Source organism: Rhinolophus sinicus, chromosome 1, assembly GCF_057876585.1.
Source record: "Rhinolophus sinicus isolate RSI-liver-muscle chromosome 1, RSI-T2T, whole genome shotgun sequence".
Classification (NCBI taxonomy): Eukaryota; Metazoa; Chordata; class Mammalia; order Chiroptera; family Rhinolophidae; genus Rhinolophus; species Rhinolophus sinicus.
The window spans coordinates 4,819,634-4,845,086 of NC_142501.1; the positions used below are offsets into that span (position 1 = coordinate 4,819,634).

The window sequence follows — 25,453 nt, forward strand, 5'->3', positions numbered from 1 at the left end:
TCTATTTTCACTTATTTTAATTCAACATAAATCTAGAACACTTTTCGTACAAACTCAGTTTTTAAAATAGTCACTTGCTATTTTACACACACAAACATCAAAATCAAGTCTTCAGTTGGAGGCCTTCCGATCGCCAGTGCAGTGTGGGCAGTGAGGCCAGCGGGCATCGCAGGTGGGCACAAACGCCCCAAGCCCACAGCCCCCCTCCGGGCACAGCAATTTCCTTTAGGTTTAAAACACTTTTTCCCCCCAATACAATTTCTCCTGAAGTTTATTTCTAAGACTTGAAACTACTTTAGGACTGACTGTTCTTATAACAAAGAGTAAAATGGAAAGATTTCATTCTATTCAGAACCTGAGAAGTGGTGAATCCACGTTTTCTTTGTCGGCCTCCGGACTCAGCTGGATCAGAGGAGAACACAAGTCTATCAGCTGCAAGAGAAGCGACAGGAGCTGAACAGAGCGTCCCTGTTGACCCTCCCCAGCCCGTCGACACCGCAGGACTTGCTCACTGAAGACGGCGCCCAGGGTAGCCCGGGGCCGGGCCCAGGCAGTAGACCTGGCTCGGGCACCCTGACATCTCCTCGGCCACGCTAAGAAGTTGGGAGAAGATGCCGTACAGAGGCACTCGGGGCTCCTCAAGCACTGTGCTCCCTCGTCACACATCAGGCACCCGGGCCCCACAGCGGAACGGACGTGACCCCTGCCCTCAGGTCCCCAGGCCCCCCCAGGATTCCTCAGCAGGACGTGGACTTGGAGCTGTCGCCACCACAGATGAGGTGTGCCCTGAGACATGTTGTCCTTAGAAGCCTCAGTGGCCCCTCTCCAGGGTCACCGTGACGTATGTGAGTCGAGGAACAAACCCATAACTGAGACCACACATGGCCGAAGCGCCAGGTGCCATCCTGCCATGCCTCACCTGTCCCACCTCGTGCAGAGGCTTGGATGCAGTGTTTCTGTCCGCGTCGGGGGTGTTGATCAGGAGGTCGATCAGAGGCCTGCTGTGAGGTCCCCAGGCCAGGTGTGCTTCCGGAGTACTGCCAAGGTCAATGAGAGGCGGGTCCACGACGGGTGTGCTTCCAGCTTTCGGAGCAACGGTGAGCTGGTCCAGTGTGAGATCCACAAGGATAGCCTAGACAACAACACAGGATCTAAAGGCAATTCTAGCATCTTTTTGTCAACTGTCCTGGGAAAACACAGGCTTTGCTATGTCTCAGGTGGCTAACAGTTTGGAAAACCAAGGAAGGAGGGCCGGATGGGCCCTTGGTGGGGTGTGCTTGTACCGCCCGAGTTCTCTCGTCTCCGGCCGCCCTGCAGCCCCGTCCACCTCCCTCCTGCCAGCAGCCAACCCTGGAGCTCCCACCAACCCCACTATTGCCCCGCTTTGCCTCCCCGTCCATGGAACCCTAGCCCTCTCTGGTCCAATACAGAGGAGGGATGTGGCTTTTTTCTCCTCTAGAGGCTGGCGCTCCTCACTCCCTCTCTGGCACAGCTGGCAGTGGAGGCCCCGGGGTCACAGGATGAAATCCTGCAGAGGCGAATCTGGGCCACGGTGCTGAGTGACCACCGGCCTTCCAGGCAGGTTCCGTTGATCCCGGATGACACAAGCAGACTCCAGCTGATCCTTTTACCTCGCTAGGGGACGTGTCTTCGGGGGGCTGTGCGTCGTCCAGTGCTACTTCTGTGGCGATACTTTTTGAAACAGTAAAGTCACTCTTTTCTGGAGAAAAGTTGAGAGCCTGCGGCACAGCAGGTGGAGGAGAAAAACCCCCATCTGACAAGTCCGAACGTCTAGAAGCGGCCTTGCTGTTGCTCCCGGTCACGGGCGCAGTTCTGCGGGAGGACAGAAAGGAAAACCATACAAGGAATGTCTGTAAAACGCTCGTAGCTTGGCCGTGCTTTAGTGTTTGGAGACGTGCCACACCGTGGGGAGCGTCCTGGCGCCAGTTCTACCTTTCAGGACTGGGATTGCTCAGGTGCCCAACAGAATAAAACTTCCCAGTCTGCTGCCAGCAGAGCCCATTTCACCCCTTTCCCTCAGGTTGTGAACCAGGAGGGGAGGCCGAGGACCTCACACAGGAGAGCTGCAGCCCTGGGCTCCTCCCAGGGCCTGGGGGAACCCACAGGCTGTCCCGCCTGCTGCTGCTGCTGAGGCCTGGCCAGGCGCTTGGACATGTGGGAACCTGCTGGGGACACGGTCCCCAGCAGGGCCAACCCCCCACACCCCATAGCACCCCACCTGACAGACACTCCTGAGCACCAGGGTGGTCAGCACTGTATTTTCTTTTTAATACTTTAAAGGCTTTCTAACAACCTGATAAAAATGGCCTTTTTTTCTGTATTCACAATCACAGACATACAGCATACGAGAGCAGGTCACTGTGACTGTTGACGTGCTGGGTCTCGTTCGCGTTTCAGTGCAGCCTCTTGTCTTTCCTCTCCGTCTGATCTTCCCTCTCCCCTACATGACACATGTCCTAGCATATTTCTCCCCGTCTTCTCTGTTCTCACAGAACTAAATGGATACGTGTAGATACACATAGGATGCACACAGCACCTGCTATGGGTGGATAGTATTTACACACGTAGAACTTTTTCTCAGCCATTGCTCTATAGAACTGGGTTCACAGCCCACCCCTCTTCGGCATCCCTTCTCTCAAGGGTGCCTTCTGGAAATCCCAGCTGCTAGAATGCTGACTCAGGCCTCTTACTAGCTACCTCAGTGGTGGCTTCTTTCCAGTCTTCAACCTGAGAACCCTGCCACCATGGGCATCTCAGTGCATCTGCCCGGTGCTGTCACTCCTGGGACAGGACCGCTGGGTCAGAGGTGTGTGTGATTGGCTTTTAACAGATGTTGACAAGTGGCTTTCCCAAACACACCGCTGCAACTCGCACTGCCAGCGGCAGCAGCAGGTCCGGAATCGCCCCCCACCCTCAGCAAATCCCCACCAGTCTCCTAGTTTCTAATTAGTATTTCCCTGATCGCAATGCATGTGGGAGTCTTCTCACACGTTGACCGTTGACCGTGAACTTATTCAGATGGCTTCCTGTTGTCCTGCACCCAGCCATTTGTCTACTGATTTCCCATATGGTCACTTTAGCCATAAATAGAGCAGTTTTAGCTTTTACTCCGTTACACACAGCTGCGTTTTCTTCATCTCTCCTGGGTTTCCAGCTGTGATCAGGGCTCTGGCCCTGTGATTGTTCAGTCTCCTCTTTTTTCTTCTAAAATTTTCTTTCTTCCTTTTTTATATTTAGGTCTCTAATTCATCTGAGATTTATTTCTCCTTGACATAAGATGGGTCCAAATAATTTTCTTCCAGGTAGATGACAATCTATTGTTTTTTTTTAAAAACTATCTCTATCCATAAGTGAAATCAGTCTACAGTTTCCTTTTTTAAGCATTATCATTAGCTACCAGGTTTAGCTATTAAAATGAACTGAGTAACTTTCCATCTGAAATAGTTAACTTTAAAACTTAGATTTTTAAAGGTAACTTATGACTCAGCTGTGACATCATGAGCCGGCCACCCTTTTCAATCTTTAATCACCTTTCTAAGCTCTGACTGTGGCTTACTTCATGTTCCCCTTTCCTTGGGTTAATTTAGATAACATGTTTTAGGAAATCATTTCATTAGGTTTTCAAATGGCTGCTGGAGTCACAGGCAGTATTTCCTTAGAAAGCCCTGAATCTGTCCCCTGTGTCTACTTGCTCACTGCAGTCTTATCTACTGTGCCGACTTCTCCCCACGCCATTTGGGGCTCGGGGCAGACACGGCAAGGTCAAGCCTCTGGGACTCAGGCCGGTTATGAGACAGCCCGTCAGCAGCAGTGCCACCACTGACAGGAGTGGAGTGCGGTGGCCTCTGGGGGCAGCAGGCCCTGCCGGGTGAGGCAGAAATGTCCACCGTCCAGGATGGTAGCCATGGGCCCCAGGTGGCTGGTGAGCACTGGAAATGTGGCTGGTGCAAGCGAAGAGCTGAAATTTGAATTTTATTTAAATCTCAATTCACTAGAATTTAAGTGGCCTCTTGGGCCTGGGGAGATGAGGCTGTCCTAACCTCCACCCCCAACTCGGGACCCACAGATCTGTGGGCACTCTTTCCAGACCCTGTGGCTTGAGGGGCTCCCAATGCTGGCCTTGACCCCCTCCCCCCATGGGCAGTGCCCGCCTGTGCTCACCTCAGTCCTGGAGCCTCAAAAGCTGGCTCAGGAGCGTCAGACCAGAATTGGAATTAGACGTGAAAAAGAGGGGTCAATTTAAGGTCTCCACCGTCCCAGAATCCCCAGCATTTCCCCAAGCTCTGCTGTGACGCAGTGAGAAAGAAAGCCTGACACCTATGCTTGGCCCATGACGTCTCCTTCATACAAAACTTCTAGTCAAGGAGCTGGTCACCAACATATTCTCCTCGGGTGTTTCTTCCCGTAAGTGTCTCCTGAGCACCTAGTATGTTCCAGAGCTTGTGCTTAGCTCTGGGGACACAAGCCTGACAGAAGGTCCCAGCTTTCAGGGAGCTTCCGCTAGTGGAACGTCACAGCTGTCAAGGGGACAGGGATGCACATCCCTCTACGCTCAGGCAGCCAGAGGGGAGGCGCGCTCTCAACAGCCCCAGCAGGAAGACGGACCAGCATGACGGGTGGGAGGTGCGGTTCTCCAGAAAGGCCCAAGTCTGGCCTCTGAACAGGGACTTCAGTCCTGGGCGGGGGCAGCTCTGCCAGGACCAGGGGGAGGACAAGGACAGGCCTGTCTGCGACACAGAAAAGAGGCAACCTGGCTGGAGCGAAGTGACAGAGGGAATGGGAGATGAGGTGTGAGAGCGGGTGCAGCAGGAGCTTTGACAAACTCAGGCTGCTGCTCAGGAAGCCTGGGTGTCATCATCGTCACTGTGACCGAGACCCTCGAGGGCAAGGCTGCGGGACTCTGTGGGACCCAGTGGCAAGGGCGGCACTAGATCCCAGAGCTCCGAATGCAAACGCTTCTTACTGTGCAGCTTTGCCCTAAGGGCTCCTCTAGTGCGGGGCCCACACCTGTCTGTCCGTCTGTCCATCCGTCTGGTGTGATCAGGGTCAGGTCTCCCTGCTTGCCCAGGCCACCAGCCCGGACCTGGGTGAGTGACCTGAAGGAACAAGCAGGTGCCCTCCCTTCCCTTCAGAGAACCAGCAGGAGAGCGTGGGACAGGCTCCCGTCACTGTCACTGTCCCGTTGGCTCCTGACAGGTGCCCAGCAAGGCAGCCTTTCCAGCACAGCGTTCGCTGGAGGCTTTTTATGAATTTGAGATGAACTTATTGCCACCTTCATCTCTTACCTCACTGCAGATTTTTTCCGGGGCTCAGAAGACAGTTGCCGAGCAGACACGCACAGGGGAGAAGCCAGAGCCCTGGGCACAGTTTTCGGGGTCATCAGAGGAAGACCAGAGAGCCGGCGGCCAGCAGGTGTGGGCAAGGCCGACATCCTGGCAGCACCGAAAAGGCTCTGTGAGGCCGGCCCCGAGGAGCGGCGAGCAGGGGTGCTGTGGACGGCCGCCCTGGAAAGAGGAGCCGGTCGTAAGCACAGAGGACCTTAAAAACAGTCTATTCAGCCCGTGTGCCAATACAGTGGAAAAGCCTATGGGTTCACCATGAAAGAGTCACGCCAGCGAAGCTGTTTGAGCTGTTCTCTGAGGAGGGCCACAGCGAGGGGCTGCTGCCAACCAGCGGTACCCGGCGGGGGCTCCGGCTCCTCCCCGGGCAAGGCCCCGCCTCTCTCCTCACAGGTTCCGGGCAGATGCGACTGTGCTTCACAGGCAGGGCCGGGAACGTGTAACTCGCACTAAGTCTCGGTCAGGAAGTGGCAAAGCTGGGCCTCCAACCAAGTCTGAATAAGCGCACCCACCAGCGGTCTCCCCCGCGGCCCAGCTCAGGCACCTCCGAGGACCCGCAGAGGCTGGGCTGCACCCCAGACCCGCTGAATCAGGACTTCTGGGGACGGGGTGGGTGGGCACTCGCAACAGCTCCGAAGGCGGTTCCGCCATGCGGCCCAGCTGGAGAACCGCCCTAGGTCAGGGCCGAGAGTCCGCGTCTACGCTGCAGGAGGAAAGTCTGTGTCTATGCTAAACTGCCGTGGAGGTAAAGGTGGCGTCTGTGAGACAGGGGCTGAGGCCCGACGTGTGTGGTGGGCTGTGGGGTCACCACGCGTTTGAGAAGGCACTCTGAGAAGCTAGCAGGTGCATTAATTTATTCTTACAGTGACAAAAGGAAGCAGACCGACTCATTACCTCTCCACCGACGTGCAGGACTGCAGCCTCTGTCCCCGAGAGAACCTGGGTGTCGAGCTGCCTGGGGGTTCACCTGAGAGAGGAAGCGTGCAGTCAGCCAAACCCAGATCAAGTGGTGAGTCACCATTTGGGGTTCTTCACCCAACGGGCAATTCTCTGCTACCTCCATTTCCCCAAGTGGCAGCGAAGATGCTACAAAAAGGAGACAACGCTCAGGCAAGTCCACAGGGAAGACAACTGGGGCCGCGTCGGGAGGGGACACGTCCTCCCGCCCCAGGGAACCAGCCCAGGCAGGGCTTTAAGGGTCGACCCTGGATGCCAAAGGGGAGGGGCCCTTGTCAGCACCTGTGCCCTCGGCCTGGCTCCTCCCCCCGGGCAGGAAAGGAGCGTGACATGGCGAGTGACGAAGACGAGGCAGCGCTCGGCGTGACCGAGACCTGCGTCCACCAGACGCTGGTTCGTGGAACCAGGACTAGCGTGGCCAGGCTCCAGGGTAGCCCCACAAAGCCCTCAATGCCCTCATTTCCCTGAACCAGGACATGGCCAGGGCATCCTAAGACGTCACTTTACTGACGTGCAGTCTTGTGCTTGATGAGAGTGCGGTTTCCGCATGGATGACGTCATCTGGTCACAAGGTGATGACATTTGCTGCATTATACTTACGATCTGTAAGTATACTCATTTGATGCCATCTCTTATCTTTTACTATGGAAATGTGATTCCACGACAGTAGGATCTGACTTACCATTACACACCTTGTACCTAAAGGAGCGCCTAGCGCTAGAAGACGCTCGGTAGAACGGCTCGTTCTTAGACGAGCAGAAACTGGAAATGAGGTCTTCGGGCATTAAACGCCGCCTGCACTCTCCAGCAGCGCCAGTAACGTGCAAACACACGAGCTACCTGGAAAGCATCTACCTGAGAGAGGGGGCCAGAACTAGCCTCTCCCTTAAACCAGCTCTGTATAACTTTCTGTGTTCGATAAACTCATTAGGTTAAGCGACTGTGACCAAACACACACCTACTCCTGCCGGACACAGCGCTGGGCTTTCTGCCTGGTGGCCCCATCAGAACGCGGGTGCAGGAGGGGAGCCCCAGCAAGCTCGGAAGTCTCACTGATTTGAGGAGACAGTGGCCAGGGTTCCAGGAGGCTGACGAGGCTGGGACTGAGGGGAAGTGCTAGAGAGGAGGGAGCTACAGAGAAAAAGGGCTCTAGGCATCTAAGAGGGACCCCAAGTCTCTGCTGCACAGTAAGCAGCCAGATACGTGCCGGCGAGACTCCAAAAGGCCGAGACAAGAACTACTGGGAACAATTGCCACTGTTCACGCGGGGCTGAAACACGCTCACAGCCACGCAGCCAGACTGCAGAGCCTGGGGACGCACAGCACTGCAGCAGACTCAGGAAGGCCACACGTTGGTAGCAGGGCTGACCTATGCCAAGAATAAAGGCAATTTGAGACTTGCCCATCAAAGGTCAAAAAGAAGCCTCGAATTTTTACTGCCTGCCAAAGCAAATTCAACTCCTCAAAGAAAAACAACAAAATCCAAACATGCAAAAATGTAAAATTTACAATGTCCAGCAGGCAATAAAAAATTGTTAAACATGTGAAGAAGCCGGAAAAATGTGACCATAACCAGGGGGGGAAAAAAAATCAATCAATCAATAGAAACAAACTCCAAAATGACAGGGAAGACGGGATTAGAAGAAACAGACTTTAAAACAATCATAAATATGTTCAAGAATTTAAAGGAAAATAAACACCATGGGGCCAAATGGGGAAACTATAATGTCAGAAATAAAAAATTAACTGGATGGGTTTAACAGCAGATCAGACACACTGCAGAAGGAGATATGTGAACTTGAAGACAATAGAAACTATGCAAACTGAAGCACAAGAAAAGAGGCTGGAGAAAAAAAGAACAGGCTTCCATGACCTACAAGACAACACCGAGAGTTCTGTAACACATGTGCTTAGAGTCCAGGAAATGAGGGGAAGCAAGGAAAAATATTTGAAGAAATAATGGCCACATTTTTTCCAGATTTGATTATAATTATCAACCTACAGAGCAAAGGAGCTCAAGAATCCCTGAACGTAATAAATACAAAGAAAGCCACATCAGAATAATAATCAGAATGCTGAAAACAACCAGAGAAAATCTTAAGAGCAGCAAAAGAGCAGTGACATGTTACACTGAGGGGAGGGAATGTAAGATAAGAAACCCGCTGGCTTCTCCTCCAACACAAGCCAGGAGACACATTTCAAGTGTGCTCAGGAAACAGGAGGCGAAGAAACCAGCATCGCCAAAACTAACTTTTTTAACTTTAGCTTGTTCAATATTTTAAAAACACATTAAAATATATCTATTACTTACCAGTAGCAAACTTAGGAATTTTAAACTGAGTTGTAGGGGTGGGCATAACCTTTGTCTTGGAATTCAGAGAAGAATCTCGCCTTCTTGAACTCCCAGTTGTATTCAGTTGAGGGTTCACCCTCAGGCCTCCCCGTTCTGGAGTCTGGGGTTGGGGCAGGGCCGAGGTGCAGGCCGCTGTGGGTCGCTCCGTGGTCAGCTCAGCAGGCCCCGCCCTCTGATCCTGCCCGCACACAGCCGCAGGGCCGGTGTGTGGAGCCGGCCGTAGCATGGCGGGTCTCATTCTGCCCGACTGGCTGGTGTTCGACAGAGGCTGGGAACCATCTGCAGGAATGCTCGGACGTTCACCTGATTTAGCTGAAAGAGGAGACACACAAAATCTGGTTATCATTCAAGCTTATGTTAGTTTTCAATTATGAAGTTATTTACCAAACACACATAAGATATGCTATCTTTAGCATATCTATATTAAAATGTTTTCAAGTGAAGAAAATTATTTATTTCTGTCACGATGATTTCCGTACAAGAAAAACGTGGCAACCTGAACAACATTCTGTATGTCCATCATGCGGTACCCTCCAACACAGGAGCCCAGGCTGCTTGTGGCTTAGCTGAGTGGGTTCTAAGGGGCTGATTCTGGACCCAATACCAGGATGTACGTAAGTGTACGGAAACGCAGGCTCTCCTGTCTTCCTCGATTATGTCAACGGCAGACACCTACCCTAGTGGAGTGGATGGAAGTGGAGAGTCTAGTCCCATGCCTGTGATGGAAACAGCTGTCACTGCTCGGGTATTTCACGGTGTGACAACCCCGCTCACACCCAGAGCCCAGATGTTTGGATACGGACCTGAACTTAGCATTCCCATCCCTGGTTCCCACTTTGCTTTTCCCGGGGCGCCTTTTAAAATAACCACTAGAGCTGAGCCATTGAAAAGTTAGTGACCTCCGCCCAACCACCTTCTAAGTACTAAGTACCTGCGACCCTGCTCTCTATCTCCTGCTTGCTGGTGAGCTGAGGGCGGGCTGCCCTTCCCCGGGGCTCACTGCACCCCCACCCCCATTTCTGGGATCTAGAGTAATAAACATGTGACTTTACTTGCCCTGTGTGGCTGTATTGAAACTGTGCCTTCAATCAGAAGCAGCCCAGGTTTTTCACTTCCCCAAAGCGGGAGCTCAGATGCTGAGGGAGCTTGTGCCCCTCATTCATCAGGTCGTAACCTGCATGTAAGTGTAATACACCAGCTGCAGGCCCCCCAACTCAACGCCCCACCTGTTCTGGCAGGAAGGTGGGGAAGGCAACAGGGAGAGAAGAGGCAATTATTACAGTCCGTTCCTTTAAATTACAAGGAGGCTGGGTCACATCAATCATGAGCACTATTTAAAAGAGAAAGCAGATAAACCAGGGCAGAAATACTCAGCTGCCAATACACCCAACATACAGGTCAATCTGGTAGAAGGTTTTTTTTAACTGTTTGCGAAACAGCTTGTCTAGCGGGAAGAGAGCACTGCACGTGACCAGCAGACAAAGGCAGCCGATGGGTACCCTGTGTGCCATGCTCTAGATGGTGCCCACGGTGTTGTGCTCAGACTGCCTGGAACGTGGGGTCCTCGGGGCAACTTCCCCAGCCTCATCCCTCCGAGGGGTTGGGACACTCCCCCCCATTTCCTTGCAGGCAACTGGGCTTCGCTAGAGATGGAGCCCCTCAGGCGTGCCTCCCTATTCTTGATGAACATTCTCTTCAGAGTCTTGAAGTCTTCATTTGTTCTTTTTATTCTGCAGACCAGCTTCTGCACACACTGCCTTGGTGTTGGCACCAGAGAGGTCATGGTTAGTCCGGGGTTACATCGTCGCCAGTGTCACACGGTCGCCAGTGTCACCCTGCCTCTGTGGATCTCAAAGGGCAGAACTCGAGCTCCCTCAATACAGCGTTGTCTGAAAAGTGCTGGGTGCTAAGTTTCAATTCGGTTTGTGGCCATCATAACTTTCACGTCTCCCCTTGAATCAAACCCATCCAACTGGTTCAACAGTTCCCATGTCATCCACGCAATTTCGCTCCTGACTCTGGAATCTGAGTCTGACCTTTTTGTCCCAGTGGCATCCATGTCATCAGTAAACACGATGGGTGGTGTGTGTTCTCCAGCAACTCAAAATAATTCCTGAAGGAACTTCTGAGTAAGTCAGAATCAACCACTCTGCAGAAAGTGGCGAGGCCTGGTTTGCTACTGCTTTGCTAGTCAGGTTTCCCTGTGCCAGGTGGACCACGGACAATGACCCTTTCGGGGACTTTACACCATCTCGTCGTAATAGTCAGGATGGGCGAGAGGAAGCTCCTCGGATCCTTACTGTCCTGGATTTGGTCGTTCAGCCACCACCCCCAGCGCATGTCTCCTGGGGCCACTTCCTCACTGAGACCACGCCTCCTGTACCCGCCAGCACCCTGACCGCAGCACGCACCTGGGGCTGAGCAGGACCGAGCAGCCCGGTTCCAGCAGACACCTGTCCGTGAATGCAAGGGTGCGGACACAGAGCTGAGCCCACAGCTGCGGTGGTGTGACTGTCAGCAGTGACCTCTTCCAATGCCTGCTGACATTGGGACACCTTTGATCTTCCTTCCTTACTTCCTTCTAAAGCCTTCATTTGTTCCTGACTTCTAATGACTTCTTCTCCACGAGAAGAGCCTTTCATTCTAACGGTAGTGATCTCGGGTGGCCCCGAGTGTGAGGTGTCCTAGCGGCAGTTTGCTGGCAGCAGCAGGTCCCTTTGTTTTCTTCTTTTCCCCATCCAGGTGATACAGGAGGTTCCCATTTCTTTTTCTTGTCCCTGTCATCCTTCCTGCCACCTCTAGAACCACGACCACCACTCTGACTTGGGCCATCTTGCTTCGGCTGCTCTGGGAAAACTTTAAGAGCGTGACTAACAACTAATGCCAGCTCATGTCATAGTGTGTCATGGTTATATTCCTCCCCACACGCTGTCGTGTCTGACCCCAACGATCCTGCTACGGACAACAAGACATCTATACGCACCAGAAGCCCCACTCAACTTGTCTCAACCTTCACCAGAGTCAGGAATGCAGAAATCATAAACAAAAATGGTGCTGGTGCCCTGAACCGACACCACAAGAGAGATGTCACAACACCTAATGTGACAGAACTTCTCTCCCTGAACGTGTGCCACGTGCCAGAGACAGGGCTGCCACTTCACGTAGCTCTTCCCACGCCCACAAGAACACTGCAAGGGAGGCATTGCACACCCACCCCCCTCCCCACCCCACCCCCGTCTGTAAAGATACGGAAACCACTTCAGTTCTCCTACTCAGATAGGTCTGACTCCGGGCTCCTGCTTCTCACACTTGGCGGACCAGCCTCAGAGGCAGCACAGCAAGATCATTTGCAGGGGGCCTTCCCTGCGGCTCCAGGGTTTCTGCCTTTTGCCACTAGGTGGCGCCCTAGGCTTGGTAAGAGTAAAAGGTAACCTGACTTGAAACTGGGTTGCGAGTGGGGATTTAAATCAACACGTAGGAGTTACAAGGGTCATGTGCACTAAACGCCCTGGTACCGTCCTATTTTAAAAGCGCGAGTCTGATTACATGTCCGGTGAGGCTGGACTCCACGTCCTCTGCGAACTCAGGCACCCGGAGCACACGCCCGCGCTGGGGCTGCTCGTAGCCCCTAAACCAAAACCGCCCATCTGCGAGCACAGCTTTTCAGAGGAGGAGAGGCACGGTGAGGGCAGCGTCCCCGACACACCACAGCAAGCCTTCCAGAACCTTCTGCGGCTGAACCTACGTGGTTCTGTGACAACAGTCTTAGAGCGACAGACGACAGTCAAGGCCTCGCCTGGCTAGCTGTGGGTCTGAGCAGAGATGCCGGCCTTACCTCTGCCTGCGGCTGCTGGAGAAGCAGACACCCCGGAGGTCGCGCCGGAAACCGACCCCCAGGAAGAGGACTTCCTCGCAAGGCCGCCAGCACAGCCCGGGGGTTTTAGCAGGGTTTTCTTCAGCCCCAACTGAAACAAAAGGTAAAGAATAAACTCATCAGATTCCATCATCTACCCATTACTTATTTCTACAAAAGTACGTTATTCAAATAATTCTTAGTAATTGTCATTTCAGTGTAAAGAAAAAAAGGTCAAGCAGTACTTCTCCAAGTCCTGCCTGAGAAACACCTGGGCAGCCTGCTGAAACGCAGATTTCTGGGCCCCCACCCAGGCGCCCTGACTGAGTAGCTGTGGGGCCCAGCTTTCAGCAGTTCTCACACGTTACACAGCTGTTTGGCCACCAATGCTGGGAAATAAACGGCAGAGACGTGGACGGGGAGTCTCCAGGTCTGAGGAGCTGCAGTTTGAAAGCATCAACATGCCATCTCACCCACACCAGGTCCCGGCAAGGGCCGCAGGGACCATCTCCAAGGACTTGTCACCCGCACGGCTCCCAGGGGCAGAGGCCAGCCCCCAGGACGCGCCAGGTCTGACCTTCGCATTTCACCAAGCTATCTCTCCTGGACCACGTTTTCAACCTTCCTAACCTTGACTTGCATCAAGAGACACATGCTATGTACACACAGCTGCCGCCTTACTCTCTTCGCTCACAAGCCACAGCCCCCCTGCAGCCCGGCCAACCCACCTTGTTTGGAACAGGAAGCGATCTCTTGCCTTGGACCAAGTGGCTGCCACTGGCTGGCAAGCGGGTGACATCCCGGGCAGCGCTGGGCTTGTCAGGGGCCATGTCCCTGTGGAATTCCTTTTCATTTAGGATTTTCACCCTGGAAGGACTAGCTGGTATCTCTTTCGTAGGCTGAAAAATTTTAAATTGAAATGTGAGAACTGTCTAGTCTTTAACAGAGTGCAGACACACTAAGGCTTCCATTTAGAGCCACCGCAGGCGCCACCTATCTTCCCAGGGCTATCCATGTCCCTTCATTCATCAGCTCCATTGAGGGGAACAGAGCAGTTCACTTCCTCCACCAAATTACCATGGACAGAATGATGATGGAACGTGCTTCCTCATTAAAAACCGGGTAAAATAACAGCAAGACAGAGAGCTCATTAATAGGAGAGGGAGCCTCTAGAGCTTCTTCTCCGTCGGGATTTTTATTTAAGGATGGTAATGAGGAAACGTTCTAGTTACCCAGATTTTAAAACGCTGCTCAGAAAGAACCATTCATTAACTGGCCATGCCCTCTCCCAGAGAAGCAGCTCAGCTGCCATAAATCTTCCCGGTCTAGTCGTGAGGGCCATTTTCCTTTGGCCCACAGTCGACAAGTCATAAATTCCTGACATTTAGGTCCGAGGGCAAGCTTGGGACTCAGCCACACTTATATAAATAACCCCTTATAACAGTTAACAAGACGCTCATAAAGTCATGAAGATGAAGCGGTAACTTCCTTTCTCCCTCACGTCATTTTAAAAATGGAGGTGTACCTCCCACAGCACAAAGTTCACTTTAAAGCGTATACTCTAGTGGTATATTCACGTCGTGCAATCATCACGATCTCATTTTAGAACGTTTGTGCCGCCCCTGAAAGAAACTCATAACCATTAGCAGTCACTCTCCAACCCAGGCAAGCACGAGTCTACTCCGTTATTGTCCCTTCATGTAAATGGGATCATACAGTATGTGGCCTTTCTTTTGTGTCTGGCTTCTTTCACTGACCCATGTTTTCAAGGGTCACCCGTGTTATAACCTGGATCAGTGCTGCATTTCTTCTTTTTTAAATTTTTAATAATTGTAATATAATTAAAAATGGTTAGCACTGCATTTCTTCATTGCCAGAAACATTCCATTGTGAGGATAGACCACATTTTCTTTATCCGTCCATCAGTGGATAGGCACCTGGGTTGTTTCTGCTTTCTGGTTATTGTGTAATGCTGCTGTGGACACTGGTGCACGGGTTTGTGTGTGGTCAGATGCTTTCATTCCTCTTGGGCATATATCAAAGTGAAACTGCTGGGTCACATGGTCACTGTATGTGTAACTGTTCCAGGAACAGCCAGGCTGCTTCCCACAGTGGCTGTTCCGTTTCGTATTCATTCCCAGCAGCAGCGCGTGATGGTGCCAATTCCTGTGCATGCCCCGGTTTGTCCTGTTACTACAGCCATCCTAACAGTTGTTGTGAAAGCACATTTCTAAACAGTGCAGTCAAGTGGCCCAGTTGTTTCTAGAGGCAGCCCTCACACGAATGCAAGTGTGCCCGAGTCACGCAGAAGTGAATGGCTTTCCCCACAGAAACGTGGGAAGTGGTGGCGGGTCCTAAGTGAGCTCCAAGTGCAGCTCAGCTATACAGCTCACCCCTCGCTGAGCAAACACTGCTCTCGGGCACCAGGTCACAACTAGGAGAATAACAGGCCCCAGGATGATGTCATAACCTCTCTGCCCTGAGGCCACATGTGACACACACAAATCGCTGCCTGGTTCCACGTGGTACATGTAACGCTCAGGACAACCTCAGTCTAGAAACATCACTTTAGAAATTCACATCCAAACAGTCTCCAGAAAAAGGAAGGCATGGTGGAGGGAAGGGCCCCAGCTACGCAGGGAAAGCGCTGGCCAGCAGGCCTCCTCTGTCCAGCTCTGCCCAGCGGGTGCCCTTAGCTGGTTCAGTTCTGGGGCCGGACAGGAGGGGGTCCGTCATGCAGAGGACCTGTGCGTGCAGAGGACAAGCAGCTTCCAGCCCTTGCTGGGCGCTCTGCATTGACCTGGACCACGAACAAGCCCTCACAGCATCACGCCTGTGGGGCTGGCTCAGCTGAGGCCTGCGCCCAGGGCAGGAGCAGAGCCGGGAAAGGCGCCGGCCTCTCTCTGCGTCTCCTCCAAAGGAGGGGCTTCCTCCCTCCCCGGAGCACGCAGCCACATCAGGCAAAGGCTGTCATCTGACACCTACCTTCCCCTACCCTAGCGCCCTCTCCCACAAGCTGCCAGGGCCCCCAGCTTCCCAGAGCTGGTGACTGCACCCCAAAGGCATACCTGGCCACCACCACTTCCCAGGACAGCTCATTGCTTAATGCCAGCAAGGGCAGCAATCTAAAGAAAGTCACAGTGAAGGAGGGTGACGCGTGGCTATTCCAGGAGGGGGATTTCCGGAAGTTGCTTATTAATGCAAATGAAATCCCTGACTGGTGGAATGCCAGTGTTGTAACAAAACCAAAGGAAACATTTCAGAGAGAAGTTAGGAGGACATGCTTTTACAAGAAAGTCATCACATTAGCAAGGCAGGCCTGCCCACGCCCCCCACTGACACTGCCCTTCCACACCTATGTACCCCCGGAGCAGCTACAGCTCCGTGTCTCCCCGTTAAGGTCGCCATTATAGGGCTAAACCAAAAGCGCATCTCGCCCCCAGATAAACGTTCTGGTCCGTGGTTCTCTCTACCTTGTCCGCCGCCAACCGCATGCTTTTCCCTCCAACCGACGAAGCTCGCGGGGGCAGCAACTTGCTGATGACCTTTTTCTGAGTCACCGGCTGGCCTGGAAGGTGAGCAAAACTTGGTTCCCCCGGCAAAGACGAAGACGAGAGCGGAGGCCTCTGCGTCTCGGGGCGGCTGGCCTGGGCAGGAGCGCCCTGCAGGCCCATGCCCAGGGCGGGCTGGATTTCCGAGGGCGGCGGTCCCAAGGGGCTGTCCGACAGGCAGAATGTCTCCCTTTTAAGTGACCTGGGGCTTTTCTTCATTTCATTCTCTTTCTCAAACAGGTTCACTTTTAATTTTGATTCCTGTATGAATCTCTCCACGCCCGGGCTCCGAGCGCCTTGAGACCCGGCAGCTTGGGCCTCCTTGTTTCTGCTGTTGCCTTGTATCTGTAAGGCCAGCAAGTGAGCTTCTTTATAAACTTCCACAAACTTCTCCCCAGTGAGAGGGCTCCAACGGAAGCGACACTCTGAGGCTGGCAAAAGAGGTTCTGCAGGAACCTGATTGCTTAATTCTAAGCTGGTAGCAATGCATCGTTCTTTATGCCCAACGGGTCCAAAAAAGACTTCATCATCTTCGTTTGCACTATTTTAGAAGAAAAGGATTATTAATAACACTGGCATTTAAATAGGAGATTTTACCGAACGTGGTTATGCCTCAGGCAATTGAAGAAAATATGTTTGTTTACCTTAAAGAAGACAATGAAAGATCGAAGTCAAATTTTTCTTCGGCCAGAAGAACAACGTCTGGGGGAGGAAAAGTCTGCCGTTATTTTAGGGCTGGGGCTGATGAAGAGAAAAACATTGCCAGTCTCTATAGCTTTCTTTTTAAAATAGCATCAGCCATTCGGTAACAGCTATCGTCTCTTCTTGGAGCCCATCCTGAACCCCCAGATAAAATTGTGTTTTGTACCCCATCCATATTCCCACCACAGCGCCTTCACCAGTCCTGTCTGTTTGTAAGCCTGACTCCCTCGAACAGAACACAGGCTCTGGGTTAGGGGGTCCCTCTGCTGGGGGCTCTCTCTTCTACTCCACCCTGCCCCTCCCCAGGGCTCCTGTAGCACCTGGACTTCACCTCGATCATGTACTAGCCTCCCTAGTCTGTAAATGTCTCCTCACCCTTCTGTGGTCCCAACTAGACTATAAGCTCCGCCAAGACAACGAATTAACACTCTCCCATATTCCCCGCATCCAGCTAAGGGCCAGACACTTAGCACATACTTATCAAAATGCACTGAACTGATACTTCAATAAGTTTATACAGATTTTCACGAATCACATCTTACGTGTCCTAATAAAAAAATACAGCATGCTTATTAGCAAAACCATAAAATTTAAAAATATACTTATATCCTAATTATGTCCTAATTAGTCAAATCAATTAGCCCTAATTATCTAATCAACGGAAAGGGAGAAAGCACAAATGCACAAAAGAAATAAATAGAAATAAGCAGAGAGAAAGAAAAAAGATTCATAAGCTAGTTTGCTCAACTCCATGCACGTAAACCTAAGGACTTGGCCGAAATGGGTAATTTTCTAGACAACAGAATTTATTTTTTGTATTTAAATTATTTAAATTGATTTATTTATAGAACTGACTCCAGAAGATAGGAAAAAATCTTAATAGTTCAATTATTGTAAACTAACTGGACAAATTTACAAAAGAGTTATTCTCTGCCAAAAAGCACAAGTCCCAGATAGTTTTGCAGGATAATTCTACCAAATCTTTAAAGAACATATAATTCCAAAACTATTTGTATTGCTCCAAAGGACAGAAGAAAGAATCCTTCCAACTTATTATACTTCCATAAGCATGCATACGTAACCACACCGAGATCCCATAAAGTTTTCTCCATCAGGAAAGCTACAGGCCAGTCTCAACATAAAAATCCTAAATAGGAAGATTAGCGAACAGAATCCAGCAATACATTAAAAGAAGGAAAATCTATCACAACCAAGTGAGGTTTGCCCAGGACTTCAGGACTACGAAATGGTTTCATTTCACACCATCTAGTGATATGCTCCTTATATTACTAGATCTAAAGGCAAACCCAGACGATTGTCTCCATGCGTGCTGACAAGGCATACCCTAAAATGCAAACATACATTGGTGACTTCGAAAGCTCTTCATAAAAAGTAACAGATATAGTTTTATCATATAGGGGAGTATCCAGCCCAACCCCAAAGCCAAAATTAGGTTTAATGGGGTACCATCAGAAGCATTCCTTCTAAAGCCAGGGGCACATACGTTTTATCAGAGCAGACAGACTGACCTATGCTGAAGTAACAGACCACCCCGAATCCCAGAGGCTTCTAACAACAAAGCTGCATTTCTCACTCACACGCTGTGTCTGCGGAGGGTAGGCTGGGGCCGGTTCCCTGTCCTCACACTCCAGAACCTACTGATGGAGCCTCCGGCACGGTGCCAGAAGGGGAGAGAGCAAGTTCCACACTGACTCTTAAAGACCCAGAGGAGACACTTATCTCAACATCCACTGGCCACCTTTTGGCCACTTTTCAAGCCAAATCCAACTTCAAGTGGGCAGGGAAGTACAACTCTAGCATGCACCCGGGAGAAAAAAAAAGAAAAACAGAAATACTGAAGAACAGCACCAGGGACTACCACCCACGTGTAAATTAACCCCAAGCCAGACTCAGGCTTAATGGAAAACTAAAGAAGAAATTCCACTAAAGCCAGGCACATGGCAATGACGTCTACTGTCACCACAATTCTTAACATTGTTCTATTATGCGTTAACCAACACAATCAGACAAAGGAAAGAATTTGGAGGTAGAATTCTTTGTGCATAGACGCTCTGATTATAGACACAAGAAAATCAAGTGAAAACTATTATAAATTTAGTAAAAGGATAAAAGCACCGGGCTAAGGACAAAATTATTACCCCGCAATCAATAGCTTTCAGATCTACAAAGAACAGAAGATATAATGGGACAAAAGGCCTCATTTACAGTAGCAGCAAAAAAACGCAAAATACCTACGAACAAACCTAACAAGAAATATGCAAGATGAATACAAAGAAAATTTAGTACATCATCAAAGTAACAGCAAATCCAAGGGAAAAATGGATTATTCAGGACATGGTATTGAGAGAAACTAGATGATGTTTTGTGGAAAATATAAATTTTGAACCATACCTCATACCCTACCAGGACAAATTCCAAATAAGTCAAAGAAGTAGTTAAAATTAAAAAAAAAAAAAAGATAAAACCCTAAAAGAACAATAATAAACCATGGGGAAATTATTTTATAACCTGGAGTGCGGCGGTCTATGACACCAAACTGGAAGCCATGAAACAAAAGGTTGAGAGTCTAACATGTAAAAAATGTTTTAAATCTCAGCTTGGCAAAACTCACCATGAGCAAAGTTGAAAGAAACAATCAACACTGAAAAGCTATTTGCAGCTCACATTGCAAAGGTTAACTCATGAGTGGTGCCTACAAATTGCTAAGAAAACAATTAACCAGATAATGGGAGAACAAACAAAGGGTATGAACAGATAAAATTCACGGAATATAAAATGAAATGTTCTTAAAACTATGACAAGTTCAGCGTCACTCAAAAGTAACAGCAATGAAAACTAAACAGTGTGAGATTCCACTTTTCACTTAACAGATTGTTCAAAATCAGATAGTTAGCTAAACTGTAGGCAAGGTTGTGGGCGGTGAAGGTGTCAGTCGCGACAGCTCTACGGAAGCTGACCTGGCAGAACCTACCAAGATAAACGCACATACCGTTTGGCCCAGCACGTCTACTGTGAATGTAAACTACAGACATTCACGATGTTATTTATTGCAACAGCAACACACAAAATAAATGTTCACCCACATAGATGAGATAAATTACAGCAAAACCCCCAATGGAGTAATATTTAGGCACAAAAAATAATAGTAACATTCTTCATGTGTTGATATACAAGACCACTAAGATAAATTAGGCACAAGAAAATGAGATGCAGGCCAGGGTTGTATATGCTGTAAAGAGGGGAAGCTCCATAAAGAGCAGGGAAATGGCTGACCTTGTACTGGCTTGGACATACTGGCTTGTACTCCCACAGATTATGTCTGGAAGGAGACCCAAGGCACTGATGACATCAACGGGCTTTGAAGGGGGCAACTGGGTGGCTGAGGGACAAAAATTAGACATTTCACTTTTTACATGTCTGAACCTAGGAAGTTAATTGTGTAGGTTGCTTCTAGAAACTTCCAACTGGAAAAAGGTATCCTGGACCAGGAATCAGGGAAAAAGTCTACTGCGGGCTCTGCAACTGGCTCCGAGTGACCTTGGGCTGGCTGACTCTTTCACTCTGCAAACATGTGTCACGTTCTCCAGCAGGCACCACGCAGACACGGGGTATAAACAGTGCTACCCTCAGAAGTGCATTGTCTAGTGGGGACACTGAGTGAAAGGCAGCACAGTGGCAGGCCAACGTGGAGGTGGGGACACCTCTGAGGAAATAAAATGTCTTTAAGGAACTGGTCAGGGGCCAAAGTGGCTGGAGGAGAGAGAAACATAGTGGGGTCAGGTTCCAGAGGGTTTGTAAGCCATGGCAAGGAGCTTTTATTTTCTCCAAAGTGCAATCGGAAGCTACTGAAGGGTTCTAAGCAGAAGAGTGGTGATCTAACTCGTGTTTTTAAAAGGTTACTCTGGCTGCTGTGTAGAGTGTATCATGAAGGAAGCAGGCAGGATTTATTGAAATTACAAATGCACACACTGACCAAAATGCAAAAGATACAAGTAGGAAGTGAAGAGTTCATGTGGCTGAGACCAAGGTGGTGACATCTGAGTGGAATGAGAAAGAAGTAGATGGATCCAAAATATATTCTGAAGGTGGAAATGACAGTAACTGATGATTGAACGAATGTGGCAGCTTCAAAACTTGAACAGCTGGGTGAATGGATGGGCCATTTACTTGCATGAGAAACACAAAGAACAGTCTAAGAACAGATAGGGTGGGAGGAGAGCCACGTGGAGTTTGAGGTGCCAAACAGACAGGTGAACGTGCCAGTCCAGAGCTCAGAGGAGAGCTGGGCTCAAGACCAAACGTGGGCACCCCCAGAAAGCCATGGGGTTTAAAGCCATAGAAATATATCAGAGCCCCTGGTGTGGGGGGGAAGTACAGAGACACCCCAGACCAGGTCCTGGGGAAGATCCGCTTCAGAAGATGGTAGAGGAAGACAACTCTGCAAAGAGAGGGAGATACACCAGCCAGGTAATAGGAGGAAAACCAAGATGCCTTGGAAGCCAAGCAAGGAAAGTTTCCAGAACGAGAGAAAGTCAAATGTTATTGAGGTTGATTAAACAAGGACAGAAAAGTGACAGTAAATGTGGCACCAAAGATTGTCATCAGAGACGGATGAAAGCAGCTTGAGTGGAGGGAAGGGTGAGGGCAGGAGGGGTTGGTTTCGTTAAGGGATGTGAAAAAATAGCACAACAAATAGAGAACGTTCTTGAAGTCTGGCTCTGAAGGAGGCTCCCTGCAACGGAGGGGAGTTGGGGCCAAGTGAGATACCAGAGTGTACTTGTTATGTCAACCATGAGTGTGAGCCAAAGGACAGGCAAAAGTAAGGCTGCGAAGAGAGGGTGACTCAGGGCTGAAGTCCTCGAGAGACGCAACGGGGATTCGGAAAGGGCCTGACGGTTGAGAAGGAGGAAACAACAGGAAGGAGCGGGATACCCTGCCATAGGCAATGAAGAATCCGAGACGACTGGCCAAGGCTCTAGGACGGTTTCTGCAGAAGGGAGGTGTGGCCAGTCTACCCGCGTCACCGGGGTGAGGTGAGGAACAGAGGATAAAAGGATGTCAGCACGCTTCAATAGAAAAAGCGGGCAGGGCCGGTAACTCATCTTGGGAGGCTGTACTGTCACCTGGACATGCAAGCCAGACAGGGACAGGACAAGGCAGCAACAGCACCACCACGCTCCATGCCTAGCGCGGTCGCAAGGTCCTACACAAGCGTCAGCAAACGGAAACCAGCAACAAACAAAAAGAGAAAACATCAAATTCAATCCCACGCATATCTGAGCGTCAACGAAGGTGCCCGGTGGTCTGGGCACTGGGCATAGCAAATAAAAGCGGTAAGAATCCCCTTTAGGATGGGACTGAAAGCTGGGGGCGAAGGGGATGCAGAAAACAGAAAAATAAAGAAATTAGACGGACGCAAACCCCTGGGAGACAGGCACCATGAGTCCCGTGGGCACAGAGCACACAGTGAGCACTGAATACATGCACTCAGTTCTCACACAAGGATCACGTCATCCTCCATCTCCCCTGAGCTCCCTGAGCAACGGCGCTGCCGCGACGAGGACGTACCCTCCTTCTTGGGAACATTCGTCTCCGCTTCGCCGGCCTGGCTGCCGTCGCGGCCGTCCCCTCCTTCCATGCCGAGAGCTGTCAGGAAGTCACTGCGGGGAGGGAGGAGGGGCCCGGAGTGAGCAGGTCGCAGAGCCCAGACCCCGGCGCCTCCGCCCCCAGTGACGCCCCCGCCGCAGCGCGGACGGGCCAGAGGGCGCTGGGGCTTCGGCCAGGTCAGGGGGAAGGGCGGCCCGAGGCCACCTGATGCAGCCCGAGACCCTCCGCGACGCACCCACAGAGGCCGCGCGCGTCCAGGCCTGGAGCTCCCGGGGCGGCGCGGGTCCGAGCCAGGCCCGGACGCCCCGGACGCGGACAACGGAATTCCCCGCTCTCGGACCGGACTGTGCGGGCTTCGGTTTGCGCCCAAGGCGGCCAGGTCCTCGCTGCAGCCCGGACGGAGCGCGCCCCCCGTCCCCCGCCCCCGCCCCCCGGCCCGAGCCCAAACAGGACCCTCACCCCTAGCGGTTACGACGGCCCAGCCTGCGAGCGTCTGCCCCAAATTTAAACGGGGCGCGGCGGGCGCGGCGCGGGCTGCGATTGGCCGGTTTGAAAAGGGCTCTGCACGGTCGCCGTGTGCGGTGCATCCTGGGGGTTGTAGTCGGAGCGCTCGGGAGAAAGGCCGTGGCGCCTGTGCTCGGCCTCCACGCGCGGGTGGGCTGCGCACGCCCGAGGTGCGCCCCTTGCCTGCTGTGGGCTCGCAGCGCCGGATGGTGGTTCCTTAGAGCACGCGCTGTGCGTACCTTCAAGGTTAGCACCTGGATGCTGCGTGTGGCAAGGGGCATGGTTCTGACCCCAGCTCTTCATGTGTAAATGGAGAAAACTAAATTCCTACCATAGGGTGTTGATGTGAACGCCAAACGAAATAGGTGCATCTACCTGCTTTGTAGAGCGGTACCTGTCAGTTCCTAACACAGTAAGAAGACCGGGTCCCTGCTCCGAGGAGCACACAGGTGGGTCTCGGTGACCAGACACGCTGGATTTTGCCCCTGGACCAGGAGAAGCTGTCTGACGGCAGAGCGGGGCGGGAGGGGGGTGGGCAGTGATGAGGGCCTGAGCACGGTCAGGGTGTGGCAGAAGCCTGCCCTGGGCTTTAAAGCCTGGTGGGGGGGGTATATGGAGGGGTGCGCCTTGAGGCAGGGCCCGGTGGTCAGGTGATGGAATCTGCGTGGGGGAGTGTACACGTTGGAGCAAATAGGAGCCCTCTGATCTGAGCGACGGGTCAATTACGTAGCAGCAGCTCAGAAGACCTCACCTGAGCCTTGGACTGTGAACCAGGTCTAAGTAACACCCACCTCATGGGTTTGAGGGTCAGATAAGGGGCTCCACCCAGGGCAGTGTCATGAAGCTGTTGCTCTAATTAATAGAGACTGAAGGATGGATTGGGCAGGAAGGAGGAGACTGGGACAAATCACAGGGTCTGCCCTGGGAGGACAGCACCATTTTCAGGCGCGTTGGGTAAAGAGCTGTCCAGGGGGCAGCCATTCTGGCCCCAGGACCTCCGAGAAGCCTTCCAGCCTGACTGGGGCCACCGCTGAACTCCAATGTCCCGCTCTCACACCATCCACACCCTTCATCCCGTGTTGTCATGGTCCCTCTTCACTTCTGCTTCCAAGTCCAGTTCCCCATGAGACTGAGCTCCTGGAAGGTAGGGGAGGGTCTCCATCATCACTGTCCTCCAGCCTCACCCAGCCCAGCGCTGGACACCAGGCAGGAGCTGGGTGAGAACTGGGTAAGGTGGGGTGAGAGGGCGTCTGGCAGCTTGGAAGGAACCCGGCCTGCACTCTGCCTCCCCTTTGGCTTGTCCTGGCATCCCCAACACCTCTTTTCTATTTAGGGGCTCCCTCTGCAGCCTCAGCCTCCCTCTTCACTCCCCACTTTGTCCTGCTGTGCTGGGTCCTCTGGACCCTGATTTTCCCACCTGAATCTCTGATCCTTTCTGAGTCCCATCACCTTTTGCTTAGAATCCTGTTTACTGGAGGAGACCCAGGTGCAAATCCCAGCTGCAGGTATTGGTCAAGAGGCTCTGGGTGCAGGTGACAGAAAACCAGCTTTAACCTGGCCTTAGAAAGAGAATCGATTGGCTCAAGGAACAAGGAAGTCCAGGGGTGGCCCTGACTTCCGGCCTGGATAGAGAGGGGGTCGAAGGAGGGTACTAGGGCAGGTCATCTCCCAGCCGTCTCTCCAGGGTCCTGCTCACCCTCAGACAGGCTGCTTTGTCAGGCCCACCAGCCAGGGAGCTCCAGGCTTCCCTCCACCTGCCAGGGCCTCCTGAAGACAGCAGCTCATTTGTACTGCTGTGCTCAAGCCACAGTCCCAAGGCTGTGGCAAGAGCCCAAAGGGTCCTAGACTCGGGGCCTCTTGGCCCAGGTGTCAGATCCCCACAGCCCTGCTGGGTGTGAGGGTCCCCAACACCCATTCCCAATGCTCCTCTCCCTGTATCATGTCAGCACATAGTAGGTACTCAGTAAACAGCAGCAGTCATTAATAACTTGTTGCTAACTCCAAACTATGTCTTCACTCCATCCATCTCTTGGCCTCCTGTTATCATTGTCGCTTCATTTCTCCCTTTGCCAGCAGAATTCTGCTCCATTCATTTATACATTCATTCATGGTTTCATTCACCACTGACAGGTACTCAGTGCAGGCCACGTGCTGGGTGACAGTGGGACACAAATGCCGCCCGACTTGAGGAGATCACAGCTGGGGAGAAGGTGCAATAGCAAGGGCAGTGCCCAGGGCTGTGGGGCACAGCAGAGGCACCCTCACCCGCCTGCAGTGGGGAGCCCAGGGCTTCCCGGAGGAGGGACCAGGGTTCCTACTTCTCTGGCCAAGTTGTGTCTTGCTTGGAACCAGGAGAGGAGAGGGCAGATGGGGTGTGAGACGGCTCGTCAGGGGAACTAGCAGGAGGCGACAGCTCAGGATGGGAGGGCAGGCTCCCCCGTGGGATGTGTCCCTACGTCCTGAGTACAGAGGGTCCCTGCCTCGAAATCCTAATTACCCATTTTCTTAACTCACTGCCCCACCACAAGTTCAAGGAGAAGCCTGT

General features: G+C 51.8%; 1 protein-coding gene across 2 annotated transcripts; it reads right to left on the minus strand.

Annotated features, from left to right (window-relative positions):
- On the minus strand, nt 1-25,388 carry GTSE1 (G2 and S-phase expressed 1). Of its 2 annotated transcripts, none has more exons than XM_074326583.2 (12): nt 22,864-25,388; nt 22,366-22,457; nt 16,719-16,776; nt 15,997-16,615; nt 13,252-13,422; nt 12,506-12,635; nt 8,629-8,982; nt 6,255-6,327; nt 5,307-5,525; nt 1,632-1,833; nt 920-1,132; nt 1-432 (listed from the first exon to the last, which is right to left on the minus strand). In XM_074326583.2, the coding sequence occupies exons 2-12, from the start codon at nt 22,433-22,435 to the stop codon at nt 349-351; spliced, it is 2,193 nt and encodes a 730-aa protein (XP_074182684.2). In that variant the 5' UTR covers nt 22,436-22,457; nt 22,864-25,388; the 3' UTR covers nt 1-348. The 2 variants fall into 2 exon arrangements, with proteins under 2 accessions (XP_074182684.2, XP_074182685.2); XM_074326584.2 differs by lacking the exon at nt 22,864-25,388 and adding an exon at nt 22,640-22,811 and having other exon boundaries at nt 156-432.
- Between the last annotated feature and the right edge of the window lie 65 nt (nt 25,389-25,453).